The sequence below is a fragment of the Lithohypha guttulata genome (genome assembly GCF_036872675.1).
Source record: "Lithohypha guttulata strain CCFEE 5908 chromosome Unknown scaffold_1, whole genome shotgun sequence".
In the NCBI taxonomy this organism is placed as follows: domain Eukaryota; kingdom Fungi; phylum Ascomycota; class Eurotiomycetes; order Chaetothyriales; family Trichomeriaceae; genus Lithohypha; species Lithohypha guttulata.
The window spans coordinates 2597972-2618626 of record NW_027042750.1 but is presented as its reverse complement, the minus strand read 5'-3'; the positions used below and the strand labels follow the sequence as shown (position 1 = coordinate 2618626).

General features: G+C 49.4%; 9 protein-coding genes across 9 annotated transcripts; 4 read left to right on the top strand and 5 right to left on the bottom strand.

Moving 5' to 3' along the window:
- Positions 1-1076: 1076 nt before the first annotated feature.
- On the bottom strand, positions 1077-2847 carry LTR64_000950 (uncharacterized protein; the record flags this gene model as incomplete). Its single annotated transcript, XM_064895331.1, has 2 exons — positions 1077-2632; positions 2682-2847. The coding sequence occupies 2 exons, from the start codon at positions 2845-2847 to the stop codon at positions 1077-1079; spliced, it is 1722 nt and encodes a 573-aa protein (XP_064758018.1).
- Positions 2848-6544: 3697 nt separating this feature from the next.
- LTR64_000949 (uncharacterized protein) lies at positions 6545-7543 on the bottom strand (the record flags this gene model as incomplete). Its single annotated transcript, XM_064895330.1, has 1 exon — positions 6545-7543. One exon carries the CDS (start codon positions 7541-7543, stop codon positions 6545-6547), a length of 999 nt encoding a protein of 332 aa, XP_064758017.1.
- A 384-nt stretch (positions 7544-7927) lies between these two features.
- Positions 7928-8980, top strand: LTR64_000948 (uncharacterized protein; the record flags this gene model as incomplete). The annotated part of the gene is made up of 2 exons (XM_064895329.1): positions 7928-7947; positions 7999-8980. The coding sequence occupies 2 exons, from the start codon at positions 7928-7930 to the stop codon at positions 8978-8980; spliced, it is 1002 nt and encodes a 333-aa protein (XP_064758016.1).
- A 419-nt stretch (positions 8981-9399) lies between these two features.
- LTR64_000947 (uncharacterized protein) lies at positions 9400-9837 on the top strand (the record flags this gene model as incomplete). The annotated part of the gene is made up of 1 exon (XM_064895328.1): positions 9400-9837. The coding sequence occupies one exon, from the start codon at positions 9400-9402 to the stop codon at positions 9835-9837; it is 438 nt and encodes a 145-aa protein (XP_064758015.1).
- Positions 9838-10580: 743 nt separating this feature from the next.
- On the top strand, positions 10581-11006 carry LTR64_000946 (uncharacterized protein; the record flags this gene model as incomplete). The annotated part of the gene is made up of 2 exons (XM_064895327.1): positions 10581-10686; positions 10738-11006. 2 exons carry the CDS (start codon positions 10581-10583, stop codon positions 11004-11006), a joined length of 375 nt encoding a protein of 124 aa, XP_064758014.1.
- A 70-nt stretch (positions 11007-11076) lies between these two features.
- Positions 11077-11914, bottom strand: mrpl16 (39S ribosomal protein L16, mitochondrial; the record flags this gene model as incomplete). The annotated part of the gene is made up of 2 exons (XM_064895326.1): positions 11077-11735; positions 11887-11914. The coding sequence occupies 2 exons, from the start codon at positions 11912-11914 to the stop codon at positions 11077-11079; spliced, it is 687 nt and encodes a 228-aa protein (XP_064758013.1).
- A 410-nt stretch (positions 11915-12324) lies between these two features.
- Positions 12325-15566, top strand: rfc1 (DNA replication factor C complex subunit Rfc1; the record flags this gene model as incomplete). The annotated part of the gene is made up of 2 exons (XM_064895325.1): positions 12325-12402; positions 12453-15566. 2 exons carry the CDS (start codon positions 12325-12327, stop codon positions 15564-15566), a joined length of 3192 nt encoding a protein of 1063 aa, XP_064758012.1.
- Positions 15567-17128: 1562 nt separating this feature from the next.
- On the bottom strand, positions 17129-18933 carry LTR64_000943 (uncharacterized protein; the record flags this gene model as incomplete). Its single annotated transcript, XM_064895324.1, has 3 exons — positions 17129-18692; positions 18743-18812; positions 18861-18933. 3 exons carry the CDS (start codon positions 18931-18933, stop codon positions 17129-17131), a joined length of 1707 nt encoding a protein of 568 aa, XP_064758011.1.
- Positions 18934-19760: 827 nt separating this feature from the next.
- srb7 (Mediator of RNA polymerase II transcription subunit 21) lies at positions 19761-20453 on the bottom strand (the record flags this gene model as incomplete). Its single annotated transcript, XM_064895323.1, has 2 exons — positions 19761-19825; positions 20000-20453. 2 exons carry the CDS (start codon positions 20451-20453, stop codon positions 19761-19763), a joined length of 519 nt encoding a protein of 172 aa, XP_064758010.1.
- Positions 20454-20655: the final 202 nt, after the last annotated feature.

Genomic DNA, 20655 nt, shown 5'->3' with positions numbered 1-20655 from the left:
ACACTCTTGTGATCATGATTGTCGAGCACAGCATGAGCCAAGCCTCAACCGATCGACGATGTGTCACGATCACATCAACATGCATCAGTATGCGCACCCACATAATCCAGCCTCGATCCAAACAGACCACTTACACCTTGGAGACGATGTCAGCCTGTACACAAACCGAAGAGAACCTCGCAAGCCATCAGTCACTACCAGCCATCACCATCCTACTCGGCCAGAAAAGTATGTATATCCTAAACCTTTAAGTTATGTCCGGACGAGGGAAAGGTCACAAAATCGAGACTTCTGGTGAATGGGGATTGCAATAGTTTGCCTTGCTCTTGCTCTTGCCTGACAGATTGGACAGAGTCAGCGATCATGACACATTGTGGTTGGGGATGAAGATGGTGGGTTGATCCTTCTTGCAGACAATGCAGTTGAGTGGAAGGTGTCGTGTAGACGTCAGGAGAGCAGAAAGAGGCTGGGGAAGCACAGAGCACCGGAGCCACCTGAAGCGCTGCCCAGAAATCGTGACTACAGAGCAGGTCGCGGATGGTGAGCATGGTAGCGAAGAGCATAACGGGGAACTAATCGGTACCCTGCTCGATTGAAAGAAGGACATTGAGGAACGAAGTAGCTGAGAATGTCTCATGACGATGTTGGGGATACAGATGCACATGTGCGCAAGATAATATCGAGATGATGAGAACGATCGTCTGGACTGGCAGCCTTTGGTGAGCCGCACTCGCTATCTCTTACTTTTGATGCTCGTCGTTGTCCATATCCGAGAGTACAGCACAGACCGGGTACCGCATTAGCGGATCCGACCGTCACAGGCTCAAGTACCTCCTGACCCCTATAGGCCCTCCTGACACTCCTCGCCTCCAGCCTCATATCTCCGAAACATCCCAAAAACCAGAAACACAAGCCAAACGTGCTATGCAATAACAACAGGCTGACCGTGACCAGAACTCCGTCTGAATACTGCCGTCACCCTATCGACCCAACATCGAGGTCTATCGTCACTGTCGGCGAAGACTCAGTCCACACCCATTAATAGAGAGGAACGAGGAAGAGAGACACAAAAGAAATCATTGTGCTTCGTACCTGGGTGGCTCATCAATTTCGTTTCGGTATACGAATTCTCTCTGATATTGATATGTAGGCAGGACGTCCTCTGCATGGTGCTGATCACACCTGGAATTGCTAGCAGTAGCCGTGAAAGATTCTATTGCGGCGGCTTCCTCGCTTGCTTCTTGTGACTTGCTCTTCTTGCTACAAGTCTTCCTGTGGCTCTTCGCCTTTCTGCACGTACTTCCGGCTTTCATCTCTTCTGAGTCGTGATCTAATTCTTCGTCTGCCGCCTCATCGCAAGCCTCTGCTTTTGTGGCGTCAGATTCCCGCATGATAGCCTCGAGTGCTTCCGCTTCTGGTGGCAAGACCCTGACGCGTATCTTGTCGTCATTACTGGCGATCAGCTTCTCGCCCGCGACCTCAAGCTCGAGCTTCCAGCTTAAAGTGTATTCTCGAGCGATGATATAGGTATTGAACGTTGGGACAAGAGGCTTCTCGAGGCCGGAAAGACCCATTTTAGCGCATACTAGTGCTGGAGCAAGACCAGGCAAGGTCGAAAGATCAATGCCGTGCTCCAGTGCTGTATTCGGCCCTTCATCCTCCTCCTGATTGTGATCGTTCGTTAGGCAACGATGTTGACGTTGTCGTATGTTGATGGTATGGTTGACAGGTTGCCGGTCGAGCAATTTGACATCGTACTTCGCTTTTATCTTTGCAGGTAGGATACTCTTGAATCGAATGTACGTTGATGCCGAGATCTCCAGCGTCACGCTAGATACTCGTAAGTTTGGATAGTTGTCCGGCTGTATCGTAGTGAGGGACTCATCCTGTACCGGAACCACGTTCACGAGGATAGGTATAGAACCCGGCTGTAAGAGGCGTAATTCCTCAGGAATGTCCACACGGAGGTCAAATGTAAAGCACGGTAGGCTGCTTGAGTTAAAGAGTGATTTTGTTCTGTCTCGTATAGTGTTAGAAAAGGACAATGAGGTTCCTTGATCGCGATTCCAGCCGTGCAACCTTGACGTCCTTATAGTATGCCTGCTACTGGAAGATTGTAGGTGTTGTTGCTTCAAGGAGGAACGGCCAAGATGTGACTTCTCTATAAGCTGATCAGGAAGTGCGAACTGCACTCCCATTGGTAGAGACAGTGTATCTGCATGAGAGGTAGCCACGTGCTTGACCACCAAAGGCTTCACTGCTTTCTTCGAGGCTGCTGGTAAGACCATTGATGCTCCCTGCGCTTCCTTTACCTCGACCATCAGCACATACTCAACGAAAGCATGCCACCTATAGCCAAAGCCCCACTTCCACATCTTGAAGGTAGGTGGCATTTGATGACCAGGAATGTAATCGTCCGTGGACAAGAAATGTTCCTTGTCCTTCCATTGATGCTTCGCTTGCTTGATCGTTGCTACATCAGGATTGACAGGGAGGTCGAAAGAAAAATCCCAGGTGAAAGTGCCGGCGCCTTTCTTATGATAGCCTTGGTACATCATCTGAGATTGTGTGAAAAGAGGTGCTCGACCACGATAGTAGGTTTCTCCATTACCGTGGCTGTATACCATGAACACTAGTCGACTTAGCATGGATCAATATTACAAAATCGACGTATTGCTTACCTTTGACTCTACCGTAGAACTCAATATTCACAGAACCAATTGCAAAATCTTGAGCTGTACTTAACGTGACTATTCCCGAGACTTTACTTCCTGGCGTGTAGAATTTTCGATTGTCGTCAAGTTCGATTGATAGACCACCAGACGACTTCTCTTTCGCTCGAGGCATCCTGTTGAATTTGCAGTTTGTTCCTGCCTAGGATACACAGTATCTCTTGTGTAAGTCAGTCTTGACTTCGAGCCAGTGTCGTGTCACGCTATATCAATAGTGAGTGTATCAAGATCAGAGCCGATATTGAGACAGTATTACCACAGAGACGACATGAATCTCGTCTAAGGTGTACAGCTTGAGCCAACATCACAAGGTTGAGTGGTACCCAGAGGATGAGAAGACATCTTTAAAGTTGAAAGGGCAGTTGTGATGCTTCGTGCGTCACGAGCTTGCCCTGCATAAAGTCTTCGTTCCAAACCATGGCGTCGCAGCTTGCAAGGCTGTCCAGGACGTGCTGTCAACATGGAAGGCACAACAGGTCTGCTCTATTTATGGCAAGCTTCTGGAAAGTCACCACAAGCGAGAATAGCATAGGCGTAATTGCTCCATGTGGATAGCCAGCGTCTTGATTGGTAGTTGTAAACAGTGAATGTCACATTGAGTCAAGCGAATACGTGAAGAAGGCTTGGAAGCTCGGCGAAGATGAAATCAGGTGATGGTTTGGGGCCGCAATTGCTACATTGTGGGGCATGGTTGAGATGCTGCTTCTTCTTCGTGGCTTCCGTGCCCCTGTATTCAGGCAACAACGAAAGCAAGAATGCCGCACAAGACTATCCAAATTGATCGTGAGCTCGAGACGAGTTGGATGGCACATATTTTGACGTACACCTGACACCTACCTTTTTAGTGTTTAAGGAGTGTGCGAACAGGATCTGTGAACGAACGAGAGACCTGCACCAAGAATAGGTAACGACATAACCATTGCGTGCTCTTGTGAATGCTATTCACAGAAACAATGCGCCTACGCCCCTTAGCGAATCCTGTAAACGACGCTCCTGCTTCGTATATACGACACGTGTCTGGTACAATATATCTCTATCTTAATCGCCTCCTGATGGGCGTGATGGAACCGTCCTACTGTACGTTGAGATCAATAAACTGGGTATGTCCTTGGGTAATAGATATCATGCTGTAATGGCTGAACAATTGTTTCGTACTGGTTTGTCCAATGAGCTCCCATGATGGAATTACTTGTGGGGAGGATCGTGACTGGAGCTTGGAGAGAACATGACTGAGGATAGATAGGTTCAGTTTTGACCCTTCTGGTTTTACGAACCAATTGCTGAGGTGCTGGCTCTCTACCGTGACTGGCCCAGGTGGTCTCAAGGTAAAGCTGTCTCCTGGGTGTCTCAAGGACAAGTTCTTTGTGTTGTGTGCTTCGATTGCTGTCGTGACTAGCCTTTCTACTGGAGTGATAGGAGCGGGAGTTGTCCGAGCCGTGTGACGTTTCATATGCTAGGAGTTTGAGAGGACGCAGCCTCAGAGGGGACAGCAGCTCTAGATCGTCAGGTTCTTCAACCTCATCAGCTTCAATGACTTTCTCGTACTGATTCCGAGACTTTCGAGGGCTACTGAGAAATATCTTGCTTACAGCCTCTTCGAGGTCAGATTGACGACGCTCATGTTCAGTGATCCAGGCTTCATCGGCTCTCTGCCGGGTAGGGGTGTCCCACCTCTTCTCTCGTGATTGAGGAGGGTCGTTGCATGCCCAAGGGCTAACTGGAGAGCTGAGGCTTGGAGGAGACAGCGAGTCAGCAGAGGAGGATTGTTGTGCCTCACGTTTACAGATCTCTCGAGCATATCGGCCACGACCTTCTCTGCCTCTTTTGATAGTATCGCCGCCAGATCTACACTGTTGACAATCTTTGTGTACGGGAAACTTCCATTTGGCCATAGTAGTGCAATCTTGAATGTCGCATGGTTCTGTAATCTTTACACAGTGACCACAGCCGTACTGGGTCTTACTCCTAACGCACATTCTGGCTGAAATAATCCTTCCTAACTAGCTATTGTTCTCACATCTGCTCAACCAGTGGCAAAAGCTGCAGCGAGGTCGTAGGAGCAGGGTCATGTAGTGTTCAGCCAGACAGAGTAATTAGCGTTCAAGCGGTGAGCAGGTGGGAACACTACAATGCTGCACTTCGATCTACTCTTGTTCAGGTCGAAGGTATAGGTGACACAGGAACCTGATGCTCCTGAAAATGATGTAGTTGTGCAGGCGAATTGACGTCTGTTTGCTATAGCAAAACATGTACGCTCATGATTGACAGCTGCTGTCCAACTGGAGATCGTTCGGGTAGGGGCAGTGGCTGCGTGACGCAACTCAAACGTTGGGCGGCAAGCAGAGAGGCGTCCGAGGGTTTCAGAAGTGTTCAAGTTCAAGCACGATTAGTTGATACAGAGTTGTCAGACGAGTTAGAGTTCATGAGAAGTGCAGAAAACGAAGACGAAGAGAAGAAGCACACGACTAGATGCTGCAGTGAAGAGGAAGCCAGACACTACATGTACAGATTGAGATTGAGCGAGCCCACAGATGGAGTCCTGTTTGAGAAAGGATCGTCCCTTCCGTCTGCCACCCAGCTGCTATGTGGGCATTAGCTTCCCTGTCCTAAAGGGACGCATTCATACTGTGCTTCCAGAACTTGAAGCCCTTGTGTGGTCTACCATAGCTAGCTCTAGGCTTAGAAGACCCAAGTAGCAGGCAGTAAACATGTTAGTGTGTGATTGGTGTCATGTAAAACGTTACAAGCGGACAGGTAGCCGCTCAGTCCGCAGTATCACTGACCACGTTATGGACGAACACTCGAGGATACTAGACTGATCGCAAGAGCCAATACCTGACTGTCATCAAGCGCTAACAGAGACGCACGTTCCTCGTTGCAGATATTTCTACAGAAGCGATCGATGCCTATCCAATCATAGTATTTCTGCTCGGCTGTGCTACGGATGGAAGCATCGCTTTCACTGGGTGCGCACGACCGTAGTCTCCTGCACTCTGCATCAGCTTCGTCTTGCCTGACTCGATCTCGCCTCACCTTGGACTGCAGCATTATGCCGGCGTGGCCTTGGCTAGCCACGACATATGCGTGTGTGGGTTACCCCATTCAACGTGGTGGACCAGTCATGCTTGCAGCTGGATCAGGTATCGAGGCTTCCAATAGAGACATCTTTGCCATTTATTACACAAATCGCCAGCAGATTTCCGTCTTTCCTTTCACTTCATTGGCTGTCAATACCTATATTCTGCATGAGCCTTTCCGTCTCAACTGAACCTTGTTACCCACGTTCCACAAACTCCATCAATCCTGTCATCAACGCTCGAGAGCTATGTCTGCCGAGATACTCCTCATGACTACCAAGAGTATATATGGCGGTGCCATGTTGCAATCCCGTCTGCACAGGCTACACCAAGACAGTGACCAACGAGATAGACCGGATAAGCTCACCGGTTTTCACACAGTCTGCCGTGCAGCATGCAGAAGGCAAACGAAGCACCCGAATCGCAGCTTCTAAACACATGAGTGCATGTAAGGCCCATGCACAAGGTGAGCAACACTTGATTACAGCACACTCAATGGGTTTTAGCAGTAAGGCTACATCGAATACTGCTCTATCGGCTTGCGTGAGCTGTAGCGGTGGATCAGGCTGAAAAGTTCTCATGTGCAAACCTAGGACCCAGCGGAGAACTTGCATCACTCCGATTCGCATCACGTCTGTGTGTTGAAATCCAATGAACAAGATTCAAGTATCTAAGGTGCAGTCTAATCATGCACGCCATCTTGCTGTCTTGAGCTCGACCGTCCTTTGCGCCTCGCTAAAAGCCCTTCTCTATGCCTTTTGCCCTCTCCTCCTCTAACCGTTCAGCATTGGTAGTAATCCACCACTTATGCGACTCGTCGGCCGTGGTTTCTATCGTCTCGTCCCATGGCTTGGGGCTGAGAATATAATGCATATTCTTGACCTCGTCATCACGCCAGATAGCATCGTGCACACCTTTCCACCTCATGGTTTTCAAGGCGTTGTACACGTAAGGAATTGGCACCCATCTTCCATTGAAGCGTTCGCCAAGTAAACTCTGATCTGCAAACTCATAACTCGCCGTCAAAGTTTCGTTCTGCAGCGTTTCTAGAATCTTATCATACACCCCCTTGCTCGGATTGACCACCTGTAGACCTCCATTCGGGCATGCTATACCAGCCAAGGCAGAAGCACCCTCTTTCTGGGCCTGGTCAGGAGCATTGTGTTGGCTGGTGAAGGCACAATTGGCCGGCACCCAATCCTTAGGATAGTGTGGTTTCTTCAGAGGATTGCAAGCACATGCATGGCTGGCCGCAAACACCTTATCGCCATCACCTCCCATCTCTGGTGGGTCAAGCTCGAGATCCATCAACTCATCCATGTTCTTCAGCACTAACATGTCACTGTCCATTTGGACGACTCGGTCATACTCGGTCAGGCTAAAGGGCACCAGCTTGCTCCAACAATCGTAGAATCGCGGATCGTTGGCATACGCCTTGGGCACAGACGGAAGCAGATACTCGATTCTTCTGGCGGGAATACCTCGAGCTGTGAGTGCTTGTTTTCCTTCTTCCGGGAACGTGTCCGTGTAGAGTGCGATAAGAGGATACTTGCTGCCTTGCTTCTTGAGTGAATAGTCCAAGGTGATAAGCCCGGAAAGATATTTGGTGTTTGTTATCAAAGATGTCCACACCCGCTTTGGTTCACCAGCAGTGTTCTCCGTTGCTTCCCGGGGTCTAAACTTACCAACACCATGCATTCTGTCCAGTGCGGACTTATGATGTGGTGCCAACATGGTTGAAGGGATTACTGTTTTTGCGGGTGAGCCGGAGCTCGATAATCAAGATGTTTTTGTAAGATCCCACATAGTTCTCGTACCAGTAGTCGCTAAACAGAGTTGACTTTGACTCCTGTTTGCTTCCTTCCTCGTTCGAACCATTTTAAGCTTCGTTCGGGCGATCTGAGATGTCGATCCGTGACGGGCAGATCTGGCACGAACCCCGATTGACTTTGCCGAAGGTCTGCCGATTCAAGAACAATCATGCAGTACCAATCTTCGGCCATGGTCTTTGCGTGTAGGCTCCTTTCATGACGATGAGCTCCCGGTGCGCTATCGGACCATCTATCGTTGGTGAGATGCCTCGTTTCTGACGAAGGGACTGCAGCTGAAGGAGAATTGATGTCGGCCAGCATTGATAGGTATGATGGAAAGATTTGACTGTACGCGATCAGCACGCTCACAAAACATAGCACCATCGCAAACCCTGATATATCTTCACACAGCAATGAAGCTATCGGGCAGGGCCAGCCGGCCAAGGCAGCCTCAGCCAAAGACTACAGGGGTTTCGTAGCAGGAGTCTTTTCTGGTGTCACGAAGCTATCAGTGGGTCATCCTTTCGATACAATCAAAGTGCGCATGCAAACTGCCGAACATGGTCGATTCCATGGTGCTCTGGACTGTGTTCTTCAAACCGTGCGGAATGAGGGTGTAAGAGGACTCTACAAAGGTGCAAGTCCTCCACTGCTTGGATGGATGGCGATGGACTCATTAATGCTGGGCAGTCTGACTATATACCGCAGACTGCTGCTTGAGCACGTCTGGCAAAATCCTTTGTTTGTCAGTGAAGAGACGATCAAGAGTGGAACGTTGTCATCTTTTGGCCATGGACTGGCTGGGATAGGAGCAGGTAGCACTGTCTCCTTCATTGCTGCTCCGGTCGAACATGTCAAGGCGCGCTTGCAGATTCAGTACGCCGCCAAGAAAGCGGATAGGTTGTATAGCGGACCAATTGATTGTGCGAGGAAACTGCTAAAACACCACGGCATACCGGGACTCTGGCATGGATTGACGTCGACCTTGATCTTCAGATCGTTCTTCTTCTTCTGGTGGGGCAGCTATGACTTGTTCTCCAAATTATTGAAGAACCATACCAAGCTCTCGACCCCAGTCATCAACTTCTGGGCTGGTGGACTGAGTGCTCAAGTCTTCTGGCTGACCACGTATCCGACTGACGTCGTCAAGCAGAGGATTATGACTGATCCGTTAGGAGGTGGACTCAATGATGGCACTAGAAGATTCTATCACTGGAAAGACGCTGTCAAAACAATTTATCAGGAAGGCGGGTACAGAGCGTTCTGGAGAGGATTTCTGCCGTGCTTCCTAAGAGCTTTCCCTGCCAATGCTGCAGCATTAGTGGCCTTTGAAGCAGTCATGCGAAGTCTCAATGACTGAGACATAACCTTCTCAATGGCTTCAACTTCGCATTATTCGATGCCACCAAGTATGGCTGAGCAGGGCACCCTTGTAAGGTTTCTATAAAGCACACATCTGCTCACTACGAGGCGTTTCCCCAATGTCAGTGTCGAAAGACCAAGTGTGCGGGAAGAGCAACGGTGGATGCAAGCCAAAGCATAAAGTGAGGATGAGTAAAGAACAAATTGAGAAAACAGATGCTGCCGACCAGATATTACTGCACTACCGCAATCTTCACTCGGCAAAACAAAAATCCACTCAACTATTCTGTCATGTTCTAGCATCCTCCTGTCGGAAGCTTCTTCTTCCGGCAACGCTTTCCTTTACCTTGTCGACTGCGCAACCAGTCAAGATCCTGCGAAATCTTTCTTTGCAAACACAAAGATCCATCGACCAATATGGCGTCGCTCCCTATTGAAGAAAAGGTCGAATTCCTGCTTCAGATACTTGCAACAGCCCACGAATTCAAGCCCAACTACGGCGGACTGGCACAAAGACTGGGTATCAACACGAATGGCAATGCGCAACGACGATTCAAGGGCATTGTTGAAGCTGACAACAAATTCGTATTGGAAAGCGGCAAAGATTCTACGAAGGTGGTTGAGACTAATGGTTCTCGCGAGGACGGTCAAGAGAACGCTGCAGCCACAACTCACAGCAAAACGCCCAAATCCCGAAAACGCAGCAAGAAGATCGAGACGAAAGCTGATGCTGATGTTGAGGAGTCTCCTACCAAGAAGGCTAAGAAGTCAAGCAAGAAGGAGCAAGTCAAGAAGGAAACTGATGGAGAAGACGAGGGTGAAGGTGAAGGAGACGACGGCGGGGATGCTAAATGAAAGGACGGGTGGAATCTCTGAAATAAAGAGAGAGAGAAAAATAGGATTCACACTTAAACCAAACGACTAGCAATATTTCGGTTGGAACGATTCCAGGAACTGAAGCTCATCTAGCTAGGAGTACAGCAAAAGAAGAAAAGGAGGGAGAAAGACAACCTGATAATATCACGATGCAGAATGATCCACGTTTACCTTGTGCTGCTTGAACCTTGCTTCCTTACTTGATTTCGTTTTGGTGTATAGGTTTCGACTCTAGCAGATTCGCAGCAGTAGTCTGTTGATCGTGCCTGCATTGCAACTAGCTACCCTTTCCCATCCACAGATGCTCGCATGGACACACGAGTACCATTTTCGTGCATTCCTGTCAGGATGGTGGATGGTGGACGTCTCCGCAACCTGACGTCACTAGCGTGAGCAGACATGACAGCCATGTGTAGGTGGAACTTCCGAAATGCTCCTGCTACTGCATTTCAGCAAGACATGGGTTGAGCCCAACGTTTAATCTCATGGACTTATTCCATGCTCTTACCCAGGAAATCGAGAACGTGATATCTTGTCACTGGCTCAACGAATTCAAACAATCCGGACGAGGAAGAAGCAATAGCAATACACCATCTACAAGCAGAACCCAGAGCGCTGCACCAGATCTCTCAAAGAGTACAAGTCGATCCACTTCTAGAGGCAGTAGTGCAGACAGGACCAGATCCGGTTCGATCGCAGATCTCGCAGCAGAGAAAGCAAATATGAGTTCAAACATGATGGACACTGAGAAAGGTGGTGAATCGACTCAATATGAGAGTATTCATACTGTCACCAAACCGCATAGCAAGCAGAGCGGACAGCTTGGTGGTTAGTATGGCCTGGCTCCTCCCAGTCGATAATCTAACTTTTTCCCTCTAGGCGATGTACCTGGAACGACCGTCGATGACAATTCTGGCGTCGACAGTGATCGAGCGAAGCAGACTACAGAGAATATCAGATATGGACAGAACATCTCAGAGTCAGGCGTTGGAGGTATGACCACTACTTCTACTGGCTCAGCTAACCAAGAAGGCGGTTATGGCGGCACAGAAGCACAACAGAAGTTGGAGGACAGTGACCAGAACCCACGAACATCGCAGCAATATTCTGCAAAGAGTGGCGTACATGACCATAATGTCGGAGCTTGAGCTCGAATTGAGCCAGGATCTGATTTCTAAGCTGAACACAGAACGGCAAAGTTAGTTCAGCAGTTGGACTCTATACAGTTTCCGTATCTGTGCTCACTGTCTTTGGTGGGCCTTCGATTGTACTTATGACCATTGCATCATCGCTAGCATCTTTGCTCATCGGCTCAACATCCTTCCTCGCTCTCTTCAGAGATTCAAAGGTTATGCCCTTCTCCGCATTCAACTTCGTCACTCCTACTACCGGCGGATCACCCTTCTTCACCGTCTCCCACTGCCCTGGCAGCTTGTCCCCAGCGAGTCGAAATGCCTCTCGCACCACTTTCTCGTGCACGTTTCCACTCAATTCGAAGATTATTCTTGACACTGGAACTCTAGCTGCCCAGTAGTCGAATTTGCCTTTACCCTTACCCATACGCTGCTCGTTTCCCTTCGTGTACACACCAATATTCGCAGATACTCTCGTGTACAGCTTGAAGTGCCCCGAGCCTCTCAATTTGCGCATGATCGTATCGTAGCCGAGCTGTAACTGTTTGGATGATATTCGGCGATCGTGGTCCTTCATACGTAGTCCGTAGTCACCCCAGCAAACAGTTGTGCCGCGCATACTGCCGCCGGTCTGGATCCTTGGTCGTCCGACTCGGGATTTGCTCTTTTCAGGTCTGTTGGGACGTAACCAGTTTTGCGATACGGATGTCGTTGAGAAGGTGCGCTGCGAGCTTGATGGCCATGCTGATCGTCGTGATAAATGTGAGGTTATTATATGGGTGGGTGTGCGATTTATTAAGGGTTGATGTGATGACACCTGTTTCAGTATGAGACCTTCCAGGCTCGCGACTGAACATCGATCAGCCGACATCGTCTGAGACCAAAATGTACTTACCGAGCGACCGCAGTGAAGCTCCTGGCATGATGTATTGTGTTTTTAGTCGTGGCTCTATAGTATCTCGGGAGGGACTCGGAACTCTTCAATCTACACGCATTCTTCAGGTCTGCGACTGCTGTAGCGTGGTTGCTGATGCAAAATGTGTATGGGTTAACGTTCTTTGCCAGTACAAGTTGCTACCATTTCGCATTTCGTAGCACTTTAGGCACGACAAGGCTGCAGCCTCGTAGTGTAATCAATATCGACAGGAGCGCGTCGGAAGAGCGCGTGTCGCGTCATGATCGCTCCTCCTCAATCTCGAAAAGGTGTGGTCACTTCACAGCCAACAGCAGAGCCACACTTAGCTATCTACTTATTCATTTCCTCCGAGGCAGTCTAACTGAGAAACTTCCATGGACAACCGATAAGCCTCAGGACATTTTCACTTTCACAACGATGCCTGGTGACATTCGCAGCTTCTTCGGCGGAGGTGGTGGTGTCAAACCTCCAACTCCGGTCCAGAGCCAGGAATCGGTATACTCTATGCTCTCACCAGATCTCTGTGAGTTTGCTAACAATTGTAGAACCCAAAAAAGGCTGCTACCAAAGGCAGATCTCGTAAAGTGGTTTCGGACGATGAAGATGATGTCGAAGAAGTCAAGCCAAAGAAGGCTACACCTCAAAAACGAAAACCAACGAAGGACGTCGTCAAAGAAGAGGAGACTACTAGCTCAGCTTACTTCGCAAGCAACAAATCTACCAATGGCAAATCTGCTACCAACGGCTCTGCTGTGACTCCGAAGAAGTCTAATATTAATGGCTCTGCACCGAATAGCGCCCGACGCTCAGCCAGAGGTTCAGCAAAAAAACCAACATATGCTGAGCACAGCGACGACGATGATGTGAAGGTGAAGCTCGACGACAGTAAGGATGGCGGCGATGATGACATACAAGCAGACGAATTCAAGACAGGACGGAAAGCTGATGACTATGAAGAGAGCGAAGACAGTGACGATGCACCATTACAACCTCGAAAGAAGGCTGTTGGTAGGAAAGCCGCCCCTGCTGATGATAGTGATTTGGAAATGGCCGAAATTCCCACCACGAATACTGCTAGTGCTTCGAAGTCGAAGGCGAAAGCAACCACATCTCGCAAACGGAAAGTTGAAGACGATGAGGATGACGAAGATGAGACGCCCAAGAAAAAGACCAAGAAGAGTACCACAACTACCAGAAAACCAAGAGAGAAGAAAGCGCCGGAGCCTGATAACTCGGAAGCTGCGAAGATTCTGGAGTCTATTAGCACGGTTCGAGCTCCTACTCCTCCTCCCAGAGACGAATCTAGGAAATTCGACTTTAACATAGCTGGAGGTCACGCAAGTACAGTTCCCGTCAATGCAGGTACCAAAGAGCTCCCTGAAGGTCAACCGGATTGCTTGGCTGGATTGACGTTTGTCTTCACAGGAGTACTTGACACGCTTGGCCGAGAAGAAGGGCAGAACTTGGTCAAGAAATACGCCGGCAAAATCACAGGTGCTCCCAGCTCGAAAACATCATACGTTGTTCTTGGTACCGAAGCTGGCCCGAAGAAACTAGAGACTATCAGAAGACTCGGCATCAAGACGATTAACGAAGATGGCCTCTTTGAGATGATTCGCAAGATGCCAGCTGGTGGGGGCGACGGCAAGGCCGCGGCTGCACATGCCCAAAAACAAGCAAAGGCGGAGTCGAAATTACAGGAAGATGCTCAAGAGATGGAAAAAGCTGAAAAGAAGAAGCAACGAGAGGCCGAGAAAGCGGCCAAGGCTGCTGCTGATGCCCGAGGTATCGACGTTGCACGACCGAAAGTCCCTAGAGTGGAAGATCGATTGTGGGTAGACAAATATGCGCCAGATACCATGCAGGCTGTCTGTGGTAACAAAAGTCTTGTGGAGAAATTACAGAATTGGTTACGTTCCTGGCCCAAGAGGCAAGCAGAGGGCTTCAAGAAGGCTGGAGCTGATGGTTCGGGCATCTATCGTGCTGCTATGTTGCATGGGCCCCCAGGTATTGGCAAAACAACGGCAGCTCATTTGGTTGCGAAACTGGAAGGTTACGACGTTGTCGAGAACAATGCCAGTGATACACGCAGCAAAAAGTTGGTCGAGGTGGGCCTCAAAGGTGTCCTAGACACTACTTCACTGCTCGGATACTTCGCAGGCGATGGCAAAAAGGTTGACCCAACGAAGAGAAAGCTTCTCCTCATCATGGACGAGGTCGACGGCATGTCAGCTGGTGACAGAGGAGGTGTTGGTGCGATGGCTGCTGTCGCTAAAAAGACCAATATTCCCATGATTCTCATTTGCAACGACCGAAGGCTGCCGAAGATGAAGCCGTTTGACTTCTGTACAGCCGATTTTGCTTTCCGCAGACCAACTACTGACATGATAAGATCACGTATTTTGACGATCTGCTTTCGAGAAGGCTTGAAGCTGCCAAAAGAGGTTATCGATGCTATCATTGAGGGCAGCCATGCCGACATACGACAAATCATAAACATGATATCTACTATCAAGCTGGACAACAGAGACATGCTCTTTAATGATGGCAAAGCTATGTCGAAAGCTTGGGAGAAACATGTCATCTTGAAGCCATGGGATATCTGTAACAAAATCTTGCGTGCTGAGATGTTCTCCGGCGCCTCAAAAGCTACTCTGAACGACAAGATTGAGCTATACTTCAACGATCACGAGTTCAGCTACCTAATGCTTCAGGAGAATTATCTGAAAACAAAGATGGCTCAAGTATCTAACGCATCTCCTGGACAGCACAAACTGAAAGAGTTAGAATTGGCGGCCAATGCTGCAGAAAGCATTTCGGATGGCGATCTCATTGATCGTATGATTCATGGCTCCCAGCAGCAATGGTCGCTGATGCCTACACATGCAGTCTTCAGCTTTGTCCGACCAGCAAGCTATATCTACGGTAACTTCGGCCAGCAAGTCGGCTTCACATCCTGGCTTGGCAACAACAGCAAGCAAGGCAAGCTCTCACGCTATGTCAAGGAAATACAGAGTCATATGCGTCTGCGAACTTCGGCCGATCGCCACGAAATTCGACAGCAGTACCTTCCACTAATCTGGGACAAGACAGTAGGCCGTATGAAAACTGAAGGTAAAGAAGCTGTACCCGATGTGATCAAGTTCATGGACGAATACTATCTAAACAAAGATGATTATGATGCCGTGTTGGAGCTTGGTCTTGGTCCAATGGATCAGGAGAACGTCAAGCTCGATACACAAACCAAGGCAACATTTACCAGGATGTACAATGCTCAAGACCATCCACGATCTCACATGAAGGCTGGAGAAACAACGGGTACGAAACTGGGAGGTGCGAAGAAAGACAAACCAGACCTTGAAGAAGCAGTCGATGACGACGACGAATTGGCAGAGGCAGAGGTTGAAGAAGTGGATGATGACGAAGAGCTGGATCTGAAGAAGGACAAATATGTTAAGGAGAAAAAGAAGAAGGCTGCACCAAAAGCCAAAGCTACGGCCACAGCCAAAGGTAAAGGAAAAGCGAACAAGGCACAGAATGAGTCCGAGGATGACCAAAGTGAAGGAGACGAGCCGCAACCAAAACCCAAAGGCAAGGGAAGAGGCGGTGGTGCGGTTGGCAGAGGTCGAGGAGGCGGTCGAGGTCGTGGTCGAAGCTAGAAGACGCTAGTCTTCCGCTCCTGCATTGAATGAGCTATGGGTTTGTGTATGACATGATCTGTGAAGGATTATTTAGTGATGTATGCATGAGAGCCAGTACCTATTAGCGAGCTATGACAGTAAACCTTGCTGCTTCTTCTATGTGGTAAAATTAGTCCTTGTACGACTACATTACAACTAGCTCCTCGCTGCTCTGAGACTGTTCTCCTGAAAATGTATTACCTTCTCAATTCCCGAAACTATAATCGCATTGACTGATACACTTGGCTTCTCGACTCAACTCGAGGAGGTTTTGCACCACCTCCTTCCGACATCAGCAGCACAAAGGTAGAACCAAGCCTCTTCGTGCCAATGTATCGTGGCTGGCATGTACCTGATTCATCAACGAGTACTGCTGCAGCGTGTTGCAATGTGTCCAGGAGAACGGCACGAATAGCGTCCATTCAGACAAGATTATCTACCACGGTATGCGTGGTTTCCTGATTGTTGAGCGCGGTTTCTTCTCTACCGTGCTTTTCTGCTGGCAGACGCCAAGTGTCGTGCGCTATCATGTATGACAGTCTGTAACTACCGGTGTCTGGTGTCCAGTCACAAAGTGGGTCGCTGAGTCAGTGGAACGAGGGGCATCTTTAGTCGCGATCAGGTGTGTACCAAAAAGTGCAGCCCATAAGCATGCTAAACTGACTCAACCCTGAAACCTCTTCGGAGATAAAGACCAAGAGCCTTTCGATATTCTATCAATATCTCAAACATCAGATCCGCTACCCAGGCCCATCACGCGAAAAGAGCCGCCAATCCAGCAAGCAGTCCCGCAGCAGTAAACACAATCTGACCACTGCTCCCACTACCTAACCTCGGTTGCGCATTTGCGGACGTAGTGGTCCCCGCTGAGGAAGAAGTCGAAGACGCGCCACTGATAGTACTTCGTCTCGTGCTGATCGTGCTGGTTGAGAAGCCGGTGGGAGGAAAGCCACTTGCGCTTGATGGACTGGTGGCGTCCGTGTAATGTGAGAGGGAGTTGAAGGAAGGAGTATATGGGTCTTCCCCTGCGACGTTAGAGGCGATGAGGGCTGTTTGTACTGTGCCCCGAGCTGGAGTGTCTGTTGTGGTTCTGATTGGTGTGGAGATGGTTGTAGCGCTGGCTAAGCCGGTTAGGGAAAGGAGATAGATTGAGGGAGCGTGCATGATGAAAACGAATGTAAGTGGTCTTGAAGACCTTTATGTTAACTTGATTATAATATGGTGGAGGATCGTGAATGGAAGCATGTTTGTAAATCTTGAGAGGATGTTTGCCGCCTGAATTTAGGAACGGTCATTACACAAGCATTTGCCGATGAAGCTTCGTGTGATGATCCCAGTGCTAGGCTTGGAGAAGCCCGCTGTTTGCACGCAGGACATGGGCTGTCTCCACAGACTCGGACGACACGAACTGATTATTGCATCGCTTCTATTCTTGATACTGACTATGTCGGCGCTGAACATCTGAGCAATGCTCCGATAGCAAACTAGTTCATTCGTGACCATATTATGTCCCAATGCTACATGGACTATATTTCGCAAAATTACAAATCAATCAGACTATTGCTCTGCTGTTGCGGCCTGGAACCGAATGGATTGTTTTGCTGTCCAAACCCACCGCCATAACCACCAGCAGGACCTGTTTGAGCCGGCACCTGCTGGCCGAATCCACTTTGGTTCTGAGCAAAACCAGTAGCTTGTGCTGAGAAGAAAGGATTGGTGCCTGTTTGTGCAGCGCGCAGACGATCCATGCCTTGACCAGCAGAATTGACGAAAGTGCCAGGTGCAGTATGCTGGGCTGGTATCCTCATCTCACCAGTGTTGCCGAAAGTATCCTGGCCCTCACCAGATGCGAGAAGTGCATTGAGTCTTGCCCTGTTCGGGTCCATCTCCTGCCTTGATTGCTGGACTGGCTGCGGTGGTGCTTGAAAGTTTGAGATAGGATTTGGCTGCGTTGGTTGAGCAAAGGTTGTGGCAGGCTGTGATTCGAAAAGCGTGCCCAGCGATGGTTGGGGGGGTTGTCTTTGGAACGGAGATTGTGTTTGTTGAGTTTTTTGTGCGAAAGGGTTGTTTGAGCCGGTCGGCATCGGTTTGAGTGAATCTGCTTGGTTCGAGGGAGCCGCCCAAGGATTGTTCGACCCTGCCTGCAATGTAGATTGCTGTGACTGAGGCGACTGCATGCCAAAGATGTCAGAGCTTGGCTGACCATAAGGGTTGTTGTTCTGGAAAGCAGTTTGTTGAGGCTGGAGAGTGTTCTGTTGCTGCAAGAACGGCTGACTATTTGTCTGCTCGAAGCCAGTCATGTTCTGAGGGAAGCCGGTCGGTTGCTGCTGGAACCCGCCGTATCCGTTCTGATAGCCTGTAGGTTGAGCATACTGATTGTTCAGGAAGCCGGTGGATTGAGGCTGCTGCTGCGGTAATGGATTACCAAACCAGTCTACAGCTGGCTGTTGCTGGTACCCCTGGTTGTATCCTGTGGGTTGTGGCTGGCTTGGGCCAGGTGTGTCATCGAACAAAGAGGCAGCGTTCTGGTTTTCCAACTCGCGTCGTCTAAGCTCTTCCTCTTCTTTGCTAAGCTTAATGGCTTTGGCGAGATCGTCGTCTTCATCGCGCCCAGTTGGCAATCTCTGACTCTCGCGCTTCTTGCGTTCATCCTCTTCGTACTTGCTTGCTTCTAAGGCAAGGCGGAATTCTGCGTCGTTGTCGTCAACTCGGGCTGAATTTCGTCTTGGTGGCTTGTTGTTTACTGATGGACCAGCGATGGCTTGTGGCGCGTACTCGTCAATACCCGAAACGCGTGTCTTCCAAAGTTTCCGATCTGATCTTTCGCTTCGCAAGCGATCCTCGTCCAGAATGAGGGAGGTGAGCTCTTTGGCGGAGACACGAACGTTCTGGCCAACATCGCGTCCGTCTTCGTCGACATACTGGAATTCTCGCAAGGTCTTGATGATATAGATGTTTTTTCTTGCCCAAGTTACAACCAGCTCCGAGCCTTCGTGCAGACAGTAATCGAGGACTTTGAGTGATTTCAAGACGTGGCGCCAGTTCTTGCCTTTGTCATTCAAACGCTTATCGAGCATATCCATGATCTCATAAAAGTCGCTGGGGCTGGGAAGGGTCAGCTATCAGTGTCTCTGTCAGCTTCGCAGGCTGCTCACTTGTTGAAGGTCAGGGCAGCGATTTCCGCCATATCCGTGCCAGTCGGACCCCATGGATCATTCGAGGTAGCTAGAAGATATCAGTATAGATTCAGTGCTGCAACGGGAATATGCGCACCATTTCGGACTTTGACTTGAACACTGCTATAGCCCTTGGTGACATTTTTGACACTCCTCACTACCTTGGACATTGCAGAACCTCGCCGACCACTAGAGTCGGTAACAGTGTTTCTTCTACTTGACTCAAGTAGGGTTGGCGGTTCAGCAGTCGCGTTTGTGTTGTCAACTGCAGCGATAGTATTACGACGAGCGTAAGGAGGAAGTTGATACGAGAACGACGGTGAAGTGCCAGCCACGGATTGTCGTCGGGCGTAGTGAGTAGGACGAGCGCGAGCGTTAGGAGGTGGTTGATGGTAAAGCAGAGGAGATGCGAAGAAAGCCAGCTTTGACAGATGATAGTAATATTGCTGATACTGAAACTAAAGTCCAACTTCAGGCGGCGCTGGCTGACAGCTGCGGATCCCGGGATGCCAAACGAAGCCGAGCGGGCGTGCGAATGATGCAGTGAGCTGCTGGGCTGATCTAATCGCCTATGACGACAGTGTCGCAAAGCTTTGTAGCTTCTTGTGGTGGTGATCAGAGGTAACAATCTTGTCCTAATAAACTACAAAGCGGTAGATCAAGATTGAACGGATCAAATACATTGGCATCTAAATCTTCTGCTCGCTTGAAACACAACGAAGTTCGTCATTCTACAGGCATCACAAGAACAGGCGGCGAGGTCGCATGAAAGTGAGGAGACGATTCTTGTGGCTGAGATTCTGCAGTTGCGCATTTGCAATGCTTGGCATCGATCAGAAAGTTAATCGTGGCTGTTCCTGCGCGACTTCTGCAACCACTTTCCGCACCTGCCGGTAATGCTAGCCTTTGGCAGGGAATATTGCTTCGTCTGAATTGTCAGCACGATTCAAACCGCTCTTGCTCTTCGACGTGACTTCTTTCCACTCAGCAACGTTTCCTAACCCGTCGTGCTCCTGCCTCCCTGGTCCTCGTCGCAAACACCGCCTTTCTCAAGAAGAAACGCTGGTAGAGAAAAGCAGTTCAAGAACACCCCAAGGGATGGCAATTATGACCTGATGGGTGTTAGAGATTGCTGCAACTGGATGAGCTACATACCGTCTATGAGCGGTCGTACAAATGGCGTCCATGAAAGAGCTGTAGCCTCATCTTAGGGAGTGTCGATGCTTCTACTCGTACCTGCGATGACAGCGTCAAGCTTTTTCACCAGCTGTCGCATTTCTTTTCTCTTGGCCTGTCGCGCCTTCTCTATCTCTTGCACCTGCGCTGCTAATTGTTGAACCTCTTCTGCCTGCTGCTGCTCGTCATGGTCGATGCCAGGAAGTCGAGCAATCAGCTGCTGAATTTGTTTGGTCTTGAAGATGAGATCATTGGCGAGCTCCTGTTGCGCTTCTTTAAATGTGTTCTCGTCAGTAGGCCGCAGGACAAATTCTGCCAATACTCGGGTAGGCCAATCTGTGTCTTCTGGCCCAGGACCCGATGGTGCTAGTTGCTGGCTTGTGAATCTAAAACCTGGAATTTCTGGAGGAGCGACCAAGGGATGTCGCTGGTTGAGGTAAGAGAAGGTGCTGAAGAACTGCACGGCAAGTTTATTGTACTCAACCTGAAGTTGTGTTAGCACGTCCGCCGTCATATCTCAAGTTGTATTTATAGTCGAATCTGGCAAGCTTGCATTCACAACACGCCCTTCAGTGGAGGAGACGCGCTTCCCACGTGTCGGAGAAATAGTGTTTGAGATCCCGCCCACCTCCAGGTGACGTGGGTGGTCGATCTAGAATGGTTACTCGCAGGCTGCAAACTGACTTGTCAGCAAATCTTGTAGACCAGTGACCGAC